The sequence below is a fragment of the Mirounga leonina genome, unplaced genomic scaffold, assembly GCF_011800145.1.
Source record: "Mirounga leonina isolate KUSES-001 unplaced genomic scaffold, KU_Mleo_1.0 Mir_152, whole genome shotgun sequence".
In the NCBI taxonomy this organism is placed as follows: Eukaryota; Metazoa; Chordata; class Mammalia; order Carnivora; family Phocidae; genus Mirounga; species Mirounga leonina.
In genome coordinates, this window is record NW_023270380.1 from 7,879,556 (window position 1) to 7,897,306 (window position 17,751).

The window sequence follows — 17,751 nt, forward strand, 5'->3', positions numbered from 1 at the left end:
AAAGCCGCCGGAGAACAAAAGCCCCCAAAACTGATTCCTGCTGAGCCCATCCCCCACCACAGGGGTGCAGGGCAACTCCGCCCCAACAGGGTTGCCTGAGTAACAGCGTGGCAGGCCCCTTCCCCAGAAGACAGGCTGGGAAAACAAGAGGCCAGCAGCCCTAAGGTCCCAAGAAAACAGGTGCATCTTGCTTGGGTTCTGGTCAATAATTTGGACTCTATACATTCCCTCAAACACCCATCAACAGAATGACTAGGAGGAGGAACCCCCAAAATAGAAAAGACTCAGAGATCATGACTTATGCTGCAGATTTACAAATGGATGCAGATATAACCAAGATATCAGAGGTGGAATTCAGGCTAGCAATTGTGAAGACAATGGCTAGAATGGAGAAATCAATTAATGGCAACATAGAGTCTCTAAGGGCAGAAATGAAAGCTGAATTGGCAGAACCTAAAAATGCTATCAATGAGATCCAATCCAATCTAGATAATCTAACAGCTAGGGTAACTGAGGCAGAAGAGAGAATAAGCGACCTGGAAGACAATATAATAGATAAAAAGGGAAAAGAGGAGGCCAGGGAAAAACAACTCAGAATCCATGAAAATAGAATCAGAGAAATAAGTGACACCATGAAGCGTTCCAATGTCAGAATAATTGGAATCCCGGAGCGAGTGGAGAGAGAGAGAGGACTAGAAGATGTATTTGAGCAAATCGTAGCTGAGAACTTCCCTAATCTGGGGAATGAAACAAACATTCACGTCCTAGAGGCAGAGAGAACCCCTCCCAAGATCAAGGAAAACAGGCCAACACCCCAGCATGTAATAGTAAAACTTGCAAATCTTAGAACCAAGGAAACCATCTTAAGGGCAGTTGGGGGAAGAGATTCCTTACGTACAGAGGGAGGAACATCAGAATAACGTCAGACCTATCCACAGAGACCTGGCAAGCCGGAAAGGCCTGGCAAGACATATTCAGCATACTAAATGAGAAGAACATGCAGCCAAGAATACTTTATCTGGCAAGGCTTTCATTTAGAATGGATGGAGAGATGCAGAGCTTCCATGACCAGCAGAAACTGAAAGAATATGTGACCACTAAGCCAGCCCTGCAAGAAATATTAAGGGGCATTCTATAAAAGGAGAAAGACCCCAAGAGTGATCTACAACAGAAATTTACAGGGACAATCTATAAAAACAACGTCTTCACGGGCAACGTGATGATAATTAATTCATATCTTTCAATAATCACTCTCAATGTGAATGGCCTAAATGCTCCCATAAAACGGCACAGGGTTGCAGATTGGATAAAAAGACAGGACCCATCTATATGCTGTCTACAAGAGACTCATTTTGAACCTAAAGATACATCCAGACTGAAAGTGAAGGGGTGGAGATCCATCTTCCCTGCCAGCGGACCTCAAAAGAAAGTTGGGGTAGCAATTCTTATATCAGACAAATTAGATTTTAAACTAAAGTCTGTAATTAGAGACACAGAAGGACACTATATCATTCTTAAAGGGTCTATCCAACAAGAAGATCTAACAATTGTAAATATCTATGCCCCCAACATGGGAGCAGCCATCTGTATAAGCCAACTGTTAACCAAAATAAAGAGTCATATTGATAACAATACGTTAATTGTAGGAGACCTCAATACTCCACTCTGAGCAATGGACAGATCATCTGAGCAGAAAATCAACAAGGAAACAAGAGCTTTGAATGATACACTGGACCGGATGGACCTCATAGATATTTACAGAACATTCCACCCTAAAACAACAGAATACTCATTCTTCTCGAGCTCACGTGGAACTTTGTCCAGAATAGACCACATACTGGGTCACAAATCAGGTCTCAACCGATACCAAAAGATTGAGATTATTCCCTGCATATTCTCAGACCACAATGCTCTAAAAGTGGAACTCAATCACAAGAAAAAATTTGGCAGAAATTCAAACACTTGGAAGGTAAGACCACTCTGCTCAAGAATGTTTGGGTCAACCAGGAAATCAAAGAAGAACTTAAATAATTCATGCAAATCAATGAGAATGAAAACATTGGTCCAAAACCTATGGGATACTGCAAAGGCGGTCCTAAGAGGGAGATACATAGCCATCCAAGCCTCACTCAAAAAAATAGAAAAATCCCAAATTCACCAACTAACTCTACACCTTAAAGAACTAGAGAAAAAGCAACAAATGATACCTAAGCCACGCATTAGAAGAGAAATAATTAAAATTAGAGCAGAAATCAATGAATGAGAAACCGGAAACACAGTAGATCAGATCAACAAAACTAGAAGCTGGTTCTTTGAAAGAATTAATAAAATCGATAAACCACTGGCCAGACCTATCCAAAAGAAAAGAGAAAGAACCCAAATTAATAAACTTATGAATGAAAGGGGAGAGATCACGACTAACACCAAGGAAATAGAAACAATTATTAGAAATTATTATCAACAACTATATGCCAACAAACTGAGCAATCTGGATGAAATGGAGGCCTTCCTGGAAACCTAAAGCTGCCAAGACTGAGACAGGAAGAAATTGACAACCTGAATAGGCCAATAACCAGTAACGAGATTGAAGCAGTGATCAAAAACCTCCCAAAAAACGGGAGTCCAGGACCTGATGGATTCCCTGGGGAATTCTACCAAACATTCAAAGAAGAAATAATACCTATCCTACTGAAGCTGTTTCAAAAAATAGAAAGCAAAGGAAAACTTCCAAACTCATTCTACGAGGCCAGCATTACCTTAATCCCCAAACCAGGCAAAGACCCCATCCAAAGGAGAATTTCAGACCGATATCCCTGATGAATATGGATTCCAAAATCCTCAACAAAATCCTAGCTAATAGAATCCAACAATACATTGAAAGGATCATCCACCACGACCAAGTGGGATTTATCCCCAGGATGCAAGGGTGTTTCAGCATTCGCAAATCAATCAATGTGATAGAACACATTAATAAAAGGAGGGAGAAGAACCATATGGTCCTCTCAATTGATGCAGAAAAAGCGTTTGACAAAATACAACATCCTTTCCTGATTAAAACTCTCCAGAATATAGGGATAGAGGGAACATTCCTCAAGTTCATAAAATCCATCTATGAAAAACCCACAGCGAATATCATCCTCAATGGGGAAAAGCTGAGAGCCTTTCCCTTAAGATCAGGAACACGTCAAGGATGCCCACTCTTGCCACTGCTGTTCAACATAGTACTAGAAGTCCTAGCAACAGCAATCAGACAACAAAAAGAAATAAAAGGTATTCAAATTGGCAAAGAAGAAGTCAAACTCTCTCTTTTCGCAGACGACATGATACTTTATGTGGAAAACCCAAAAGACTCCACTCCCAAATTACTAGAACTCATCTAGCAATTCAGTAATGTGGCAGGATACAAAATCAATGCACAGAAATCGTTTGCTTTCTTATACACTAACAACGCAACTGTAGAAAGAAAATTAGAGAAATGATTCTATTTACAATAGCACCAAAAACCGTAAGATACCTCGGAATAAACCTAACCAAAGAGGTAGAGAGTCTATACTCTAGGAAGTACAGAACACTCATGAAAGAAATTGAAGATGACACAAAAAGATGGAAAAATATTCCATGCTCATGGATCGGCAGAATAAAGATTGTTAAAATGTCTATGCTACCCAGAGCTATCTATACCTTCAATGCCATCCCGTTCAAAATTCCAATGACATTTTTCAAAGTGCTGGAACAAACAATCCTAAAATTTGCATGGAATCAGAAAAGACCCTGAATCGCCAAGGACTGTTGAAAAAGAAAAACAAAGCTGGGGGCATCACATTGCCCAATTTCAAGCTATATACAAAGCTGTAATCCCCAAGACAGCATGGTACTGGCACAAAAACAGACATACAGACCAATGGAACAGAATAGAGAAGCCAGATATGGACCCTCAACTCTATGGTCAAATAATCTTTGACAAAGCAGGAAAAAACATGCAATGGAAAAAAGACAGTCTCTTCAACAAATGGTGCTGGGAAAATTGGACAGCCACATGCAGAAGAATGAAACTCGACCATTCTCTAACACCATTCACAAAGATAAATTCAAAGGGGATGAAAGACCTCAATGTGAGACAGGAATCCATCAAAATCCTAGAAAAGAACATAGGCTGTAACCTCTTTGACATCGCCCACAGAAACTTCTTTCAAGATACATCTCCAAAAGCTAGTGAAACAAGAGCAAAAATGAACTTTTGGGACTTCATCAAGATAAAAAGCTTCTGCACAACAAAGGAAACAGTCAACAGAACAAAGAGGCAACCCACAGCATGGGAGAAGATATTTGCAAATGACACTACAGATAAAGGGCTGGCATCCAAGATCTGTAAAGAACTTCTCAAACTCAACACCCAAAAAACAAATAATCAAGTCAAAATTGGGCAGAAGTTATGAAAAGACACTTCTCTGAAGAAGACATACAAATGGCTAACAGACACATGAAAAAATGTTCATCATCATTAGCCATCAGGGAAATCCAAATCAAAACCACACTGATATACCACCTTACACCAGTCAGAATGGCAAAAATGGACAGGGAAAGAAACAAGAAATGTTGGAGAGGTTGTGGAGAAAGGGGAACCCTCTTACACTGTTGGTGGGAATGCAAGTTGGTACAGCCACTTTGGAAAACAGTGTGGAGGGTCCTCAAAAATTTAAAAATAGAGCTACCCTATGACCCAGCAATTGCATTTCTGGGTATTTACCCCAAAGACTCAGATGTAGTGAAGAGAAGGGCCATATGCACCCCAATGTTCATAGCAGCAATGTCCATATTAGCCAAACTGTGGAAAGAGCCGAGATGCCCTTCAACAGATGAATGGATAAAGAAGATGTGGTCCATATATACAATGGAATATTACTCAGCCATCAAAAAGGATGAATACCCAACTTTTACATCAACATGGATGGGACTGGAGGAGATTTTGCTAAGTGAAATAAGTCAAGCAGAGAAAGTCAATTATCATATGGTTTCACTTATTTGTAGAACATAAGGAATAGCATGGAGGACAGTAGGAGAAGGAAGGGAAAAATGACGGAGGGGGAATTGGAGGGAGAAATGAACCATGAGAGACTATGGACTCTGAGAGACAAACAGGGTTTTATAGGGGAGGGGGGAGGGGGGGATTGATTAGCCCGGTGATGGGTATTAAGGAGGGCACACACTGCATGGAACACTGGGTGTTATACAAAAACAATGGATTGTGGATCAGCACATCAAAAACCAATGTTGTGTTTTATGGTGACTAACATAACATAATAAAATTAAAAAAAAAAAAAGTCTCTTTGGCTTGTTTCACTCTCCTTTTTTTCTTTTCTCCCTTCCCATATGTTCATCTGTCTTTCTTAAATTCCACATATGAGTGATACCATATGGTACTGACTTATTTCACTTAGCATAATATACCCTAGCTCCATCCATGTCATTGCAAAAGACAAGACTTCATTCTTTTTTATGGCTGAGTGAATTCCATTGTACATATATACCACATCTTCTTTATCCACTCATCAGTTGGTGGACATTTGAGCTGTCTCCATAGTCTGGCTAATGTTGATAATGCTGCTATAAACATCTGGGTGTATGTATCCCTTGAAATCTGTGAAAAAAGATATATTACAAAAAATTAAAATAAGTGTATATCAGAACAAAGAGATTATCCGAAGCGGACAAGAACATTATACAGTGATAAAAGAGCAACTCACCAAGAAGACAGATGTACATGTACTAAATAATAGAGCTGAAAAATATGTGAAGTCTGCACACTTAGGACTGAAAGAAGAAATAAATACACAATTATAGTTGGAGACTTCAACACCCCTCTGTCAAGAATTGATAGAATAGCTAGACAAAAGTCAGCAAAATTATAGGAAAACACAACCCTATCACTACCTAACAGGATCTTTGGATATTTGTAGAACACTCCACCCAAGAACATAATACATTTTTTTTTTCCCGAAGTTCCCATGAAATATTCTCAATGATGGACTATATCCTGAGCCATAAAACAACCTAAACAGATTTAAAAGCATTGGATTTTTTTCATACAGAATCTTTTTTCTGACCACAATGGAGTTCAACTTAGAAATCAATAAAAGAAAGATAATAGGACAATTTCCCAATACTAGGGAACTTAAGAGCACAATTTTAAATAACTCATGGTGGAAGTCTCAGGGGAAATTTAAAAATACATTGAACTGAAAGAAAATGAAAATATCACAGGTTAAAATTTGTGGGAACAGCTAAAGCCGTGCTGAGAGGATAATTTATGACAATAAATATTTACATTTAAAGAGAAAAAAACAAATCAGTAATCTAAGCTTCCATCACAAGCATTTAGAAAAAGAAGAGTAAAATAAACCCAAAGCAAGTAGAAGGAAGGCAATAATATTGGTAAAAGCAGAAATCAATGAAACTGAAAACAGGACAATTGGGGAAAAAAGGAATCTAAAAACTGGTCATTTAAAAATATCAATAAAATCTACAAACTGCTGAAAAGGCTAACAGAAAGAGAGAAGCCACAAATTACCAATATCAGGAATGAAATGAGGTATCACTACAGACCCTGCAGACATCAAAAGGATCAGATGGGAATGTATGCATGCATATATTGTATGATTTCATTTATGTAACAGTCTTGAAATGACAATACAGAAATGGACAACAGATTAGAGATTCACAGGAGTAAGGGATGAGGAGCAGGCAGGAGGGTAGTGGATGTGATTATAAAGGGGTAGCAGAATGATCCTTCAGGTGATGAAATTGTTCTGTTTTGACTATCAGTGTTGGGGTTCTGACTGTGATATTTTACTGCTGTTTTGTAAGATGTTACCATTCCCAGGGGGAATTGGGTAAAGGGTATATGGTATCTCTGATTATACCTTATAGCATATGCATGTAGTTATCATAAAATAAAAGTTAAACAAGAATCTCACGTAAAAAACTCTAAAAAGCAAACTTAAAATTGTTTCCTCTGAGGAAATTATGAAACAGCAACATTCTTTTCTTCATTCATAAATGTAGTATTTTTGTGTCTAAAGCTAAAACAAATGGAGGATAGTTTCTCGAAGTTTATTTAATTGAACCATTAATGTTACTAAAACCATAGCTATCCATTATATTTTCTATTTGGATTTTTCTTCATCTTTGCTGTATATCCTTCTCAAAAGGTATTCTTTAAAATGCTCCATGAAGGGCGCCTGGGTGGCTCAGTCGTTAAGCATCTGCCTTCGGCTCAGGTCATGATCCCAGGGTCCTGGGATCGAGTCCCACATTGGGCTCCCTGCTCGGCAGGAAGCCTGCTTCTCCTTCTCCCCCTCCCCCTGCTTGTGTTCCTGTTCTCGCTCTCTCTCTCTGTCAAATAAATAAATAAAATCTTAAAAAAATAAATAAAATAAAATACTCCATGAAGTTTAGAAATTAGCAAGAAAAAAATGGAAATCTAGGAGAAGCATAATAAAATATTTTTAAAAAAATATTTAGATTTTAGTTGATGTAAGAACACTAAGCATGCAAGGGTCTAAGATACTCTGGAATTGAGAAAAAGGAAGCAAATTATGTGACTGTTTTGCAGCAAGCTAAGCTTTGAATAGTTTTATTTATTTTTTGGTATTCGTTGTATTGAGTGATAATGATTTTTCATATGTTGGGCATCAATTTATGAATACTCAAAGGTTTGAACTCAATACTCAAAAATATGATTTTTTTGCTGTCATTCCTGAATTCACTGTTCTTTTTCTCTTGTACTCTTTGTTTTTCCAAACTTTCAGATCAATATGCTTCTCAATTTTAAGGATGACAAAAGTGAATGTCCATGTCCTGAAGAAATCCGTGACCAACTCTTAGATTTTCATGAAGATTTGATGACACATTGTGGTAAAGTCTTCTTGACTTAACTCTTATTAAATGTGTTATATATTTATTTATTTACTTGTTTATTTATTGAGAAATAATTGTATTAAGAAATAATTGACATATACCACTGTATAAGTTTAGGATGTACTTTGTGATTGTTTTATTTACCTACATTTTGAAATGATTACCATAATAGGTTTGGCTAACATCCATCTTCTTATATAGATGCAATAAAAAGAAAAGAAAGAACAAATAAAGGCAAATTTGTTTTTCCTTATGACAAATACTCTTAGGATTTACCCTCTGAAAAAGAACTTTCCTGTATATTGTATAGCAGTGTTAGCTACACTCATCATGCTGTGTGTTGCATCCCTAGTACTTATTTAAAGTTTGTAACTTTTGACCACTTTCCTTGAATTCCTCTCTCCCTACTCCCCACTTCTAATAACAAGTATGATCTCTTTTTCTCTGAGTTTCTTGTTTTTAGTTTCCACATATAAGTGAGATCACACGGTATTTCTCTTTTCTCTGTCTGACTTCTCTTAGCATAATGCCTTCAAGTTCTGCCCATGTTGTCACAGATGGTTGGATTTCCTTGTTTTTTGGCTAAATAATATTCCATTGTATATATATACCACAACTTCTTTATCCATTCATTTGTCGATGGACACTTAAGTTGTTTCCATATCTTGGCTATCGTAAATAATGCTGCTGTGAACATGGCGGTGCGGATACTTTTTTCAAGTAAGTGTTTTCATTTCCTTTGGATATATTCCCAGAAGTGAATTACTGGATCATATGGTAATTCTATTTTTAAATTTTTTTTTAGATTTTATTTATTTATTTGACAGAGAGAGACACTGAGAGAGGGAATACAAGCAGGGGGAGTGGGAGAGGGAGAAGCAGGTTCCCCGCTGAGCAGGGAGCCTGATGCGGTGCTCGATCCCAGGATCCTGGGATCATGACCTGAGCCGAAGGCAGACACTTAACAACTGAGCCACCCCAGCACCTCTATTTTTAAAATTTTTTGAGGATCCTCTATACTGTTTTGTTTGTTTTTTGCTTTTGAGTTATAGGAGCCCTTTATATGTTTTGGATATTAATTCCTTATCAGATATATAGCTTACATACATTTTTTTCCCATTCTGTAGCTTGTCTTTTCACTTTGTTAGTGGTTTCTTTTGGTTTTTATGGAAACTGTTTAGTTTGATGTAGTCCCATACGTTTATTTTTGCTATTGTTACTTGTAGTTTAGGTGTCATATCCAAAAAATTATTACCAAAATCCATATCAAGGAGCTTTATTTTTACATTTTTTTCTAGGAGTTTCATGATATCAGGTCATACATTTAAGTCTTTCCTCTATTTCTAGTTAATTTTTATGAGTGGTTAAGATATGGTCCAGTTTCATTCTTTTAAATGTGAATATCCAATTATCCCAGCCCTGTTTATTGAAGACTACCTTTTCTCCGTTGGGTATTCTTGGCTCCCTTGTCAACTCTTAGTAGACCATACATGCTTGGGTTTATTTCTGGGCTCTCAATTCTTTTCCATTTATCTCTTTGTCCATTTTTATGTCAGTACCATGCTGTTTGATGACTATAGCTTTAATAGCTTAGCTTGAAACCAGGAAGTGTGATACTTCTTGCTTTATTCTTCTTTCTCAGGATTTCTTTGGCTATTAGGGAGATTTTGTGATTTCATATAAATTTGGGGAAGGTTTTTTTCCTACTTCTATAAAAAATGCCATTGGAATCTTGATAGGGATTGCATTGAATCTATAGATAGCTTTTGATAATATTACCATTTTAAGATGCCTTTCCATGTATTTGTATCCTCTTCTTTTCTTTTCACCAATCTTTTGTAATTTTTAAGATAGAGATCTCTCACCTCCTTCATTAAACTTATTCCTAAGAATTTTATTTTTCTTGATGCTATTGTAAATGAGATTGATTTCTTAATTTCTTTTTCAGAAATTTCATTTTAGTTTATTAAAACACTTTATATTGTTGTATGTTAATTTCATGTCTTGCAAGTTTATTGGATTCATTGATTAGGTTTCACAGTTTTTTTGGTTGAGTCTTTAGGATTTTCTATGTATAAAATCATGTTGCCTGCAGATAGAGACCATTTTACTTCTAGTGCCTAGTGAGATGATCATATGGTGATCATATGATTCTTTTCATTCATTCTGTTATTGTGGTGTGTCACATTGATTGTCTTGCATATGTTGGACCATCCTAGCATCCCAGTGATAAATCTCGCTTGATCATGATAAATGATCCTTTTAATATGCTGTTGAATTCAGTTTGCTGGTATTTTATTGAGAAAATTTGCATCTGTGTTCATCAGGTATAGTGGCCTGTGATTTTCTTTTCTGGTAGTGTCCTTTTGCATTTTTGGTATCAGGATAATGCTGTCCTAGTAAGGTGATTTTGAGAGTGTTTCCTCCTCTTTCGTTTTTTTTGGAAGAGTTTGAGAAGAATTGGTGTAATTCTTTAAATGTTTAGTAAAATTCACCAGTAAAGCTTTGCTTCATTGTGAGGTTTTGATTACTGATGTACTCTCCTTACGATTAATGGGCCTATTCAGATTTTCCATTTCTTCCTTGGTAAGTTGTATGTTTCTAAGAATGTTTCCATTTCTTCTAGCTTGTCCACTTGGTTCACTGATAATGTTCATAGTACTGTTTTACAGGTCTTTGAATTTCTGGGGTATCTTTTTAATTTTTTCACTTATAATGTCTCCTTTTTCATTTATAATGTTGATTTGAGTGCTGTCTTTATTCCCTTTGGCTAGGATAGCTAAGGGTTTGTCAATTTTATTTTTTATTTTTTTCAGGGACTTAGTTTGGTTAATCTTTTCTATGGTTTTTTGATTTCTATTTCAATAATTTCTGCTCTAATCTTTCTTCTACTACCTTCAGGCTCTGTTAGTTCTTCTTTTTCTAGTTCCTTAAGGTGTAGAGTTAGGTCGTTTATTTGAGATCTTTCTTCTTCATGTAGGCATTTATTGCTATGAACTTCCCTCTTAGAAGTGCTTTAGCTGCACCCATTAATTCTGGTATGTTGTATTTCCAGTTTTGTTTGTCTCAGTAAATTCTTTCTTTTATTTCCCCTTAAATTTCTTCTTGGATTCATTGGTTGTTAAAGAGAGTGTTGTTTAATTTCTCTGTGTTCATGAATTTTCCAGTTTTCCCCCTTGTCATTGATTTCTAGTTTCACGCCATTGTGGTCAGAGATTACTGGTATAATTTCAACCCTCTTGAATTTGCTAAGAGTTGTTTTATGGCTTAACACATATTCTATCCTAGAAAATGTTCCATGTGCACTTGAGAAGAATGTCTATTCTGCTGTCGCTTGATAGAATATTTTTGTATATGTCTGTTAGGTCCATTTGGTCTACAATGTTGTTAAAATCCACTCTTTCCTTATTGATTCTCTCCTGTATGATCTATCCATTGTTAAGAGTGGGATACAAAAGTCCCCCAATTATTACTGTATTACTCCTTATTTCCCCTTTTAGTTTTTTTAGTTTTTGCTTTATATGTTTAGGTACTCTAGTATTGGGTGTAAAAATATTTATAATTATTATATCTTCTTGATATATTGACCCCTTTATCATTTTATACTGACCTTCTTTGTCTCTTTTTGGCATATTTAAAGTCTATTTTGTCTGATGTAAGTATAGCTTCCCCTGTTTTCTTGTTGTTTTGTTTTGTTTGATTACCACTTGCTTGACATGACATTTTTCATCTCTTTGCTTAGTCTTTTTGTGTCTTTAAGGCTAATGTGAATCTCTTAGGGGCAGCATATGGTTAGATCTTGTTTTTTTATTCAACCATTCTGTGTCTTTTGGTTGGAGAATTCTATCCATTTATACTTAAAGTAATTGATAGGTAAGGACTTACTATTGCTATTTTGTTAATTTTTTTGTTTTATTTTGTAGATCTGTTTTTCCTTGTTTCATATCCTTCTGTATTTCATGTATGTATGTGTTGATATATTTGTTATGAGTATGCTTTGACTTCTTTATTGTGTTCTTTTGTATAATTACTACAAGATTTTCCCTGTGGTTACCGTAAGGTTTACATACAATATCTTCAAGTTATAACAACCTATTTTAATTCATTAAAAAAAAAAATTTTAAACTAGAGTTGTGAGTTATGCACCACTATTACCATATTGCAGAATCTAACTTTGATTATATGTTTATCATTACCAATGAGATTTATACTACTTTTTTGTGTTTTTACAATGTTAATTATTATTCTTTGACTTCCATTCAAAGAACTTCCTCTAGCATTCCTTGTAAGACAGATCTGGTAGTAATGACCTTTGAGGAAGCTTTTGTTTGTTGGGGAAAGTCTCTATCCCCCCTCCCTTTTCTGAAGTACAGCTTGACTGGGTATAGAATTCTTGGTGAGTAGTTACTTTCTTTCAATATTTTGAATATGTGATCCCATTCTCTCCTGTCTTGAAAAGTTTCTGATGAGAAATCTGCCAATAATCTTATGGGTGTTCCCTTTTATGTAACTTCTCTCTTTTCTCTTGCTCCTTTTCAAAATTCCTTCTTTGCCTTTGCCTTTTGACAATTTAATCATAATGTGTCTCAGTGTAGCCCTATTCGAGTTCAATACATTTTGGGTCTTTGGGGCCCCATCGATCTGCATGTCCATTTCTCTCCCCAGGTTTGGGAAGTTTTCAGCCATTATTACTTTAAATATACTTTCTGTCCCTTTTTCTTTCTTGTCACCTTCTGGAATTCCCATATCCTGAATACTGTGGGAATCTTTCCATTGTGTCCCATAAATCTTACAGGCTTTCTTCAGAGTGAATGATTTTCAGTGACCTATTCTTCAAGTTGTTGATTCTTTCTTCTGCATGGTTAAGTCTATTTTTGAAACTCTCAGTTGCATTGTTCAACTATTGTATTTTTCAACTCTAGGATTCCTCTTTGTTCATTTTAATGGTTACTAATTCCTTGTCAAACTTCTTTTTTTGTTTTGAACTGTTTTTATAATATTGTTTAGTTGTCAAATGTATATTTTTCATACACATATACTGGTACAAAAGTTAATATATATGTAAATAGGTTCATAAATATACATGATGCCTGGTAGGAGTTCATGTAAGAATATTTATTATTGCAAAAATGGTTAACTGACCCTATGTGGAAAGTCATGACAGGTAGAGATATCAGAAAGGCTTTAAGACCAAGTAGGAGATAACCAAAATTTTATTTCTTTTCTCTCTTCTCCTCAGTGGCAGAGAATAGGAAGGGGGAATGGAGACATGTAACCAGATGCTTTGGCAGAAAGATGAATGTTAGATTGATTTAGTCTAAAGACAATTGATCACAAATAGCTGTATTTAAACCAGTTGTGGGGCACTTTTTAGTATTGCCTTAGGAAATGCAGCATGTATCTTTTGAAATTAATTAATGCCTAAGGAAATCCTTCATTAAGTTTATGTCAGTAGCCCAAATCTATTAAGGGAGCTTTCCCCTCCTTTTACTCTAAGAACTTTTAAAATGGAATTTATTTGATGTTCTGAATCTGTGGTTCTTTTCCCTTTAAGCTGTGATGTGGACAAAGTGTTCCAGTGAAAGAAAATGAACTAGCCATTTCTTAAGTGATGTGTAGCACCAGTTGCATTATTTTTATTTTATTTTAATGAAGAGAATATAAGCATCACCTTGCGTATTAATTCAGCTTATGAATAAAGAGCTACTAAACGAGTGCCAGAAAGTTGTATTATCTATTATAAGTAAAGGGGCACTCTGAAATGGTAGTATTACTGCTTCAGACATAAAGCATTCCCTGAATTAGGATGCATAATTATGCCTGCTCTCTCTTCTCTCAATTTATTAAAATGCCACTGTGATTATTAGAGGCAAATGAGGAGGCTGAAAGCCTAGGAGGTTTTTTGCAGGGTAAAACTTTAGGTCTAGGCAGATAGCCCCTAAAGTCAGACATGCCTCAGGGTCAGCCTAAGGGTCAGACCAAATACCAGAATTGATCTTGACTCCTAAGAGCACCTTTTTGCTGTCTGCTCAGTTTTGTATTTTGTCTTGGCTACTAATAGCCCTGGGCCCATCGGAACAGGAGAAAAAGAGAAAGGAAGACAAAAGGCCAGTGAATGGATTTTACCCACGTGCTAGTGAGCAGGAGTGCTTAATTCAATGCTGTCAAATGTTTTGGACATGGCAGGGTTGCTTTAAGCTATGAATGGGAAAAGTTGCAAAACCAGAGCATTATTTCTCCTAAATATATTTTTTTCAAATGCATTTTTCTTTTCTTCTTTCTCTTTGCTTTTCTGTTGCTAGGAATTGAGCTGGATGAAGATGGGTCTTTGGATGGAAACAGTGACTTAACAATTAGGGGCCGCCTGCTGTCCCTTGTAGAAAAGGTGACATACCTGAAGAAGAAACAAGCTGAAAAACCAGTTGAGAGTGACTCCAAGAAATCCTGTAAGCAGTATGGAAGGGCACTGGCAAAGCGACTCTGCTGACATTTATTCGTCTTTTGAAGTAACATCAGACTAGATGAGCCAGTGAGAAAACTGAGTTGGAAGCTTCCAAGAATCAGATTCTTAAGTAGATGCCTGTGGCTGTCGGAAGTAGACAGCAGCATCAAACTTTGTTTGTAGGAAAAGATTGAGAGGTAGCAGTATTTATAAGGGTGGATGGGCTCCCTAGAGGGCTACAAATTTAGGTGTTTGATCAGACACTATCAAGAGAAAGTACAAAGGGAGTAATTTAGCTTTCCTATCTATTGTGCTATTGACTTGCAAATATTCTTGTACCAAGTTAAACTTTTCTTAAAGTTTAAGTAGTATCTGTAACTACATTTTGGTTCTGAGATATTTTCTAAACCGTTGTGCATTTCTGGTTCATTTTTATCCTACTTAACTGAAGAGTAACAGCTGATACTCTGCAAATAAGGACACTGGGCCAATGAGTCTCAGACACAACACTCATCCAGAAGGGGTTCAAGTAGTAGGTTGGTGAGATCCATCTTACTTATTACCTCACATCTCAGTCCCCGTTCATTTTATGATGCAGCACTGGTTTAGAAACAGTTTTTACGAAAGAAGAAAAATGAACTCATGAAAAATTTTAGGTGGTTTTTTTTTTTTTGGTGCTAACTTAAAATGGGAACCTTTCATCCATACAATGAACTCTAAATTTATTCTTTAGTATCACAACCAAATTTATTTGAATCAAGTCTTCTTCAAAATGAGAGTTCAAGGTTTCTTATGAACCACTTTTTGTTATTATCAGGTTTATGATTTTGACCTGTTAAAAATGTCAACATGGTTTTGAGGTGTGTGGAAATATACTGGCATTTTATCTGCATTTTGGATTCGGTTAAAATTGGTAGTTTTTGTTTGTCCTTAAATAATGTGTAGATTAAAGCAGGTAAAACAGCTTCTTTTGAAAATCTGCCAGGGTTAGGAATTAGTACTTCATTATTTGTGTCTTGATCACTTCAACCCTACTTAGCTTTCATAATTTTGCTGTTTATTTCAGGAGGTTTGGAAATTCTGTTGCTTTTATGTGTACTACACTGCATGTCACATTGCAAGTAGTCTTCTATGTATAGAATAGTTTTTCGCTTTAATACAGCTTCACAATCAAAACATTTTAAGTGACAATTAAGGATCCAAATTATAGTAAAAATATAATTATATGACATCACTTTTGCAAATGGCTCAAATGAGGAGAGAGAAAAATAGATAATTCCTTGGATGCCCATGACTGACTTTATAAGGATATATGATGTCAGATCTGGGAGGAAAATAATGGAACTAAGAAAATGAGAGTAAAAGTATTAGGACAACTCCTATTGATTGCCCTATGGATTACCAACAGTAGTTTTCAAAAAGTAGGTGTAATTCTGAACAGCTTAAATTTCTTAATAAGAGGAGTTTTTAAGGAAAAGCTTGTGTATTTTTATCCTTGCATGTTCATAACTCATTTTTACTGACACATATATAAAATGTTTAAGTGAAGTTTATTTTCCTCAAAGAATATCCCTAGTCTTTTCAATTCTGGTACAAATATAGATGTTAGTTTGGGACTATGAGAGGTACAGTTGAAATGCCCAACTAATTTGTCTTCTCTTGCTATTTTCCTTTAAAAAAAAATCCATAATGATTTTGCAGCCACTCTTCAGCAGTTGATTTCTGAGACCATGGTCCGATGGGCACAAGAGTCTGTCATTGAAGACCCCGAATTGGTGAGGGCCATGTTTGTGTTGCTCCATCGACAGTATGATGGCATTGGGGGTCTGGTCCGGGCTCTGCCAAAGACCTACACTATAAATGGTGTCTCCGTGGAGGATACCATCAACTTGCTGGCATCTCTTGGTCAGATTCGTTCTCTGCTGAGTGTAAGAATGGGCAAAGAAGAAGAGAAGCTTATGATTCGTGGATTAGGGTAATTTATTTAACTATTACAACCTTTGTCTTATAAATGTCTTCTTTTTACGTGTTTATCCCAGTAGTTGCACAGTAGGTATATTAATACAAATCCACTATTTCGATTACAGGCATGCCTCATTTTATTGTGCCTTGCTTTATTGCACTTCGCAGATAGTGTGTTTTTACAAATTGAAGGTTTGTGACTACCTTGCATTGAGCAAGTCTATTGGCACCATTTTTTTAATGGTGTTTGCTCACTTTGTGTCTCTCTGTGTCAAATGACGGCAATTCTCACAGTATTTCCAATTTGTTATTATATCATAATTGTTATGGTGACCTGTGATCAATGATTACAACTCACTGAAAGTTCAGGAGATGGTTAGCATTTTTAGTAGTAAAGTATTTTTTAATTTAGGTATATACATTGATTTTTAAAACATAATACTATTACACTCTTAATAGACTATAGTGTATTGTAAACATAACTTTTATATGTAACCAAAAAAATTTATTGATTTGCATTATTGCAATATTTGCTTTATTGCTGTGAGCTGGATCCAAATCTGCCATATTTGTGAGGTATTTCTGTATATGATTATTAAATGAGATTGTTGCTTTTCTAGACATGTTTTTAAGCTAAATAGAAAGTTGCTCAACAGCAAAATGTGACTAATTTTACAACTAGATGCTAAGGTGGCCATGATATGCAGCACATATTTTAGAGGTTTTTAGGATTAATTTTTCAGTAATGTACAATCATATGTAAAAATACAGATTAATAAAAACACATTAAAATCCATGCGGAGACCAACACTCACCAGCAGGAAATAATAAGGTATTTTGTCTATATCCACTGGGCCTTGAAAAAAGAATGGGGAAAACAACGCAATTCTTCTGACAATTCAACACCATAGGTGTGCTTCCTATGTGAATTTGGGGATTAACGTTTATATCTCATATGTGGTCTAAGGATTCCCAAACTGAGAATGTAACAGCTGGCCCCGGAGGTATACTTTCTCAACTTAAGTCACCATGAAACCTTGCAGGAAAAAACTAAATACTACCAGTGGTTAGCTTACAATCAAAATTACCAAGCACATAAGGAAAAATCCTCCATAAGCAAGGGTCTACAGATACAATAATAGTGGGGTCAGAACACCTGTTTCAAGAACTTCGGATAATACAATGCCAGAAAGAGAACATAAGTTACTATATTTAAAATGGTTAGGAATACAAAGGAATAAATCAATTCTCCAAAAATAAGATGTGGAGAGAAGTCCACGAAGATCTGAAAAAGATCCAAATAGAGTTCTAGAAATGAAAAATATAATAAATGACATTTAAAAACAGTAAATTAATTAAATTGGATAAGCTGAAGAGAAAATTAGTGAGTTGGATCATAGATCTGAGAAAATTACTTAGTACTGTAGCCC

At 35.8% G+C, this 17,751-nt stretch overlaps 1 protein-coding gene across 1 annotated transcript in view; it reads left to right on the top strand.

Annotated features, from left to right (window-relative positions):
• The window catches only part of RYR2 (ryanodine receptor 2), a 725,313-nt gene that overhangs the window by 507,466 nt on the left and 200,096 nt on the right, over positions 1-17,751 (top strand). The window contains exons 38-40 of the mRNA XM_035008528.1: positions 7,809-7,914; positions 14,220-14,363; positions 16,061-16,334. Coding sequence (XP_034864419.1) covers positions 7,809-7,914; positions 14,220-14,363; positions 16,061-16,334 — 524 coding nt within the window. The remainder of the gene's footprint in view (positions 1-7,808; positions 7,915-14,219; positions 14,364-16,060; positions 16,335-17,751) is intronic.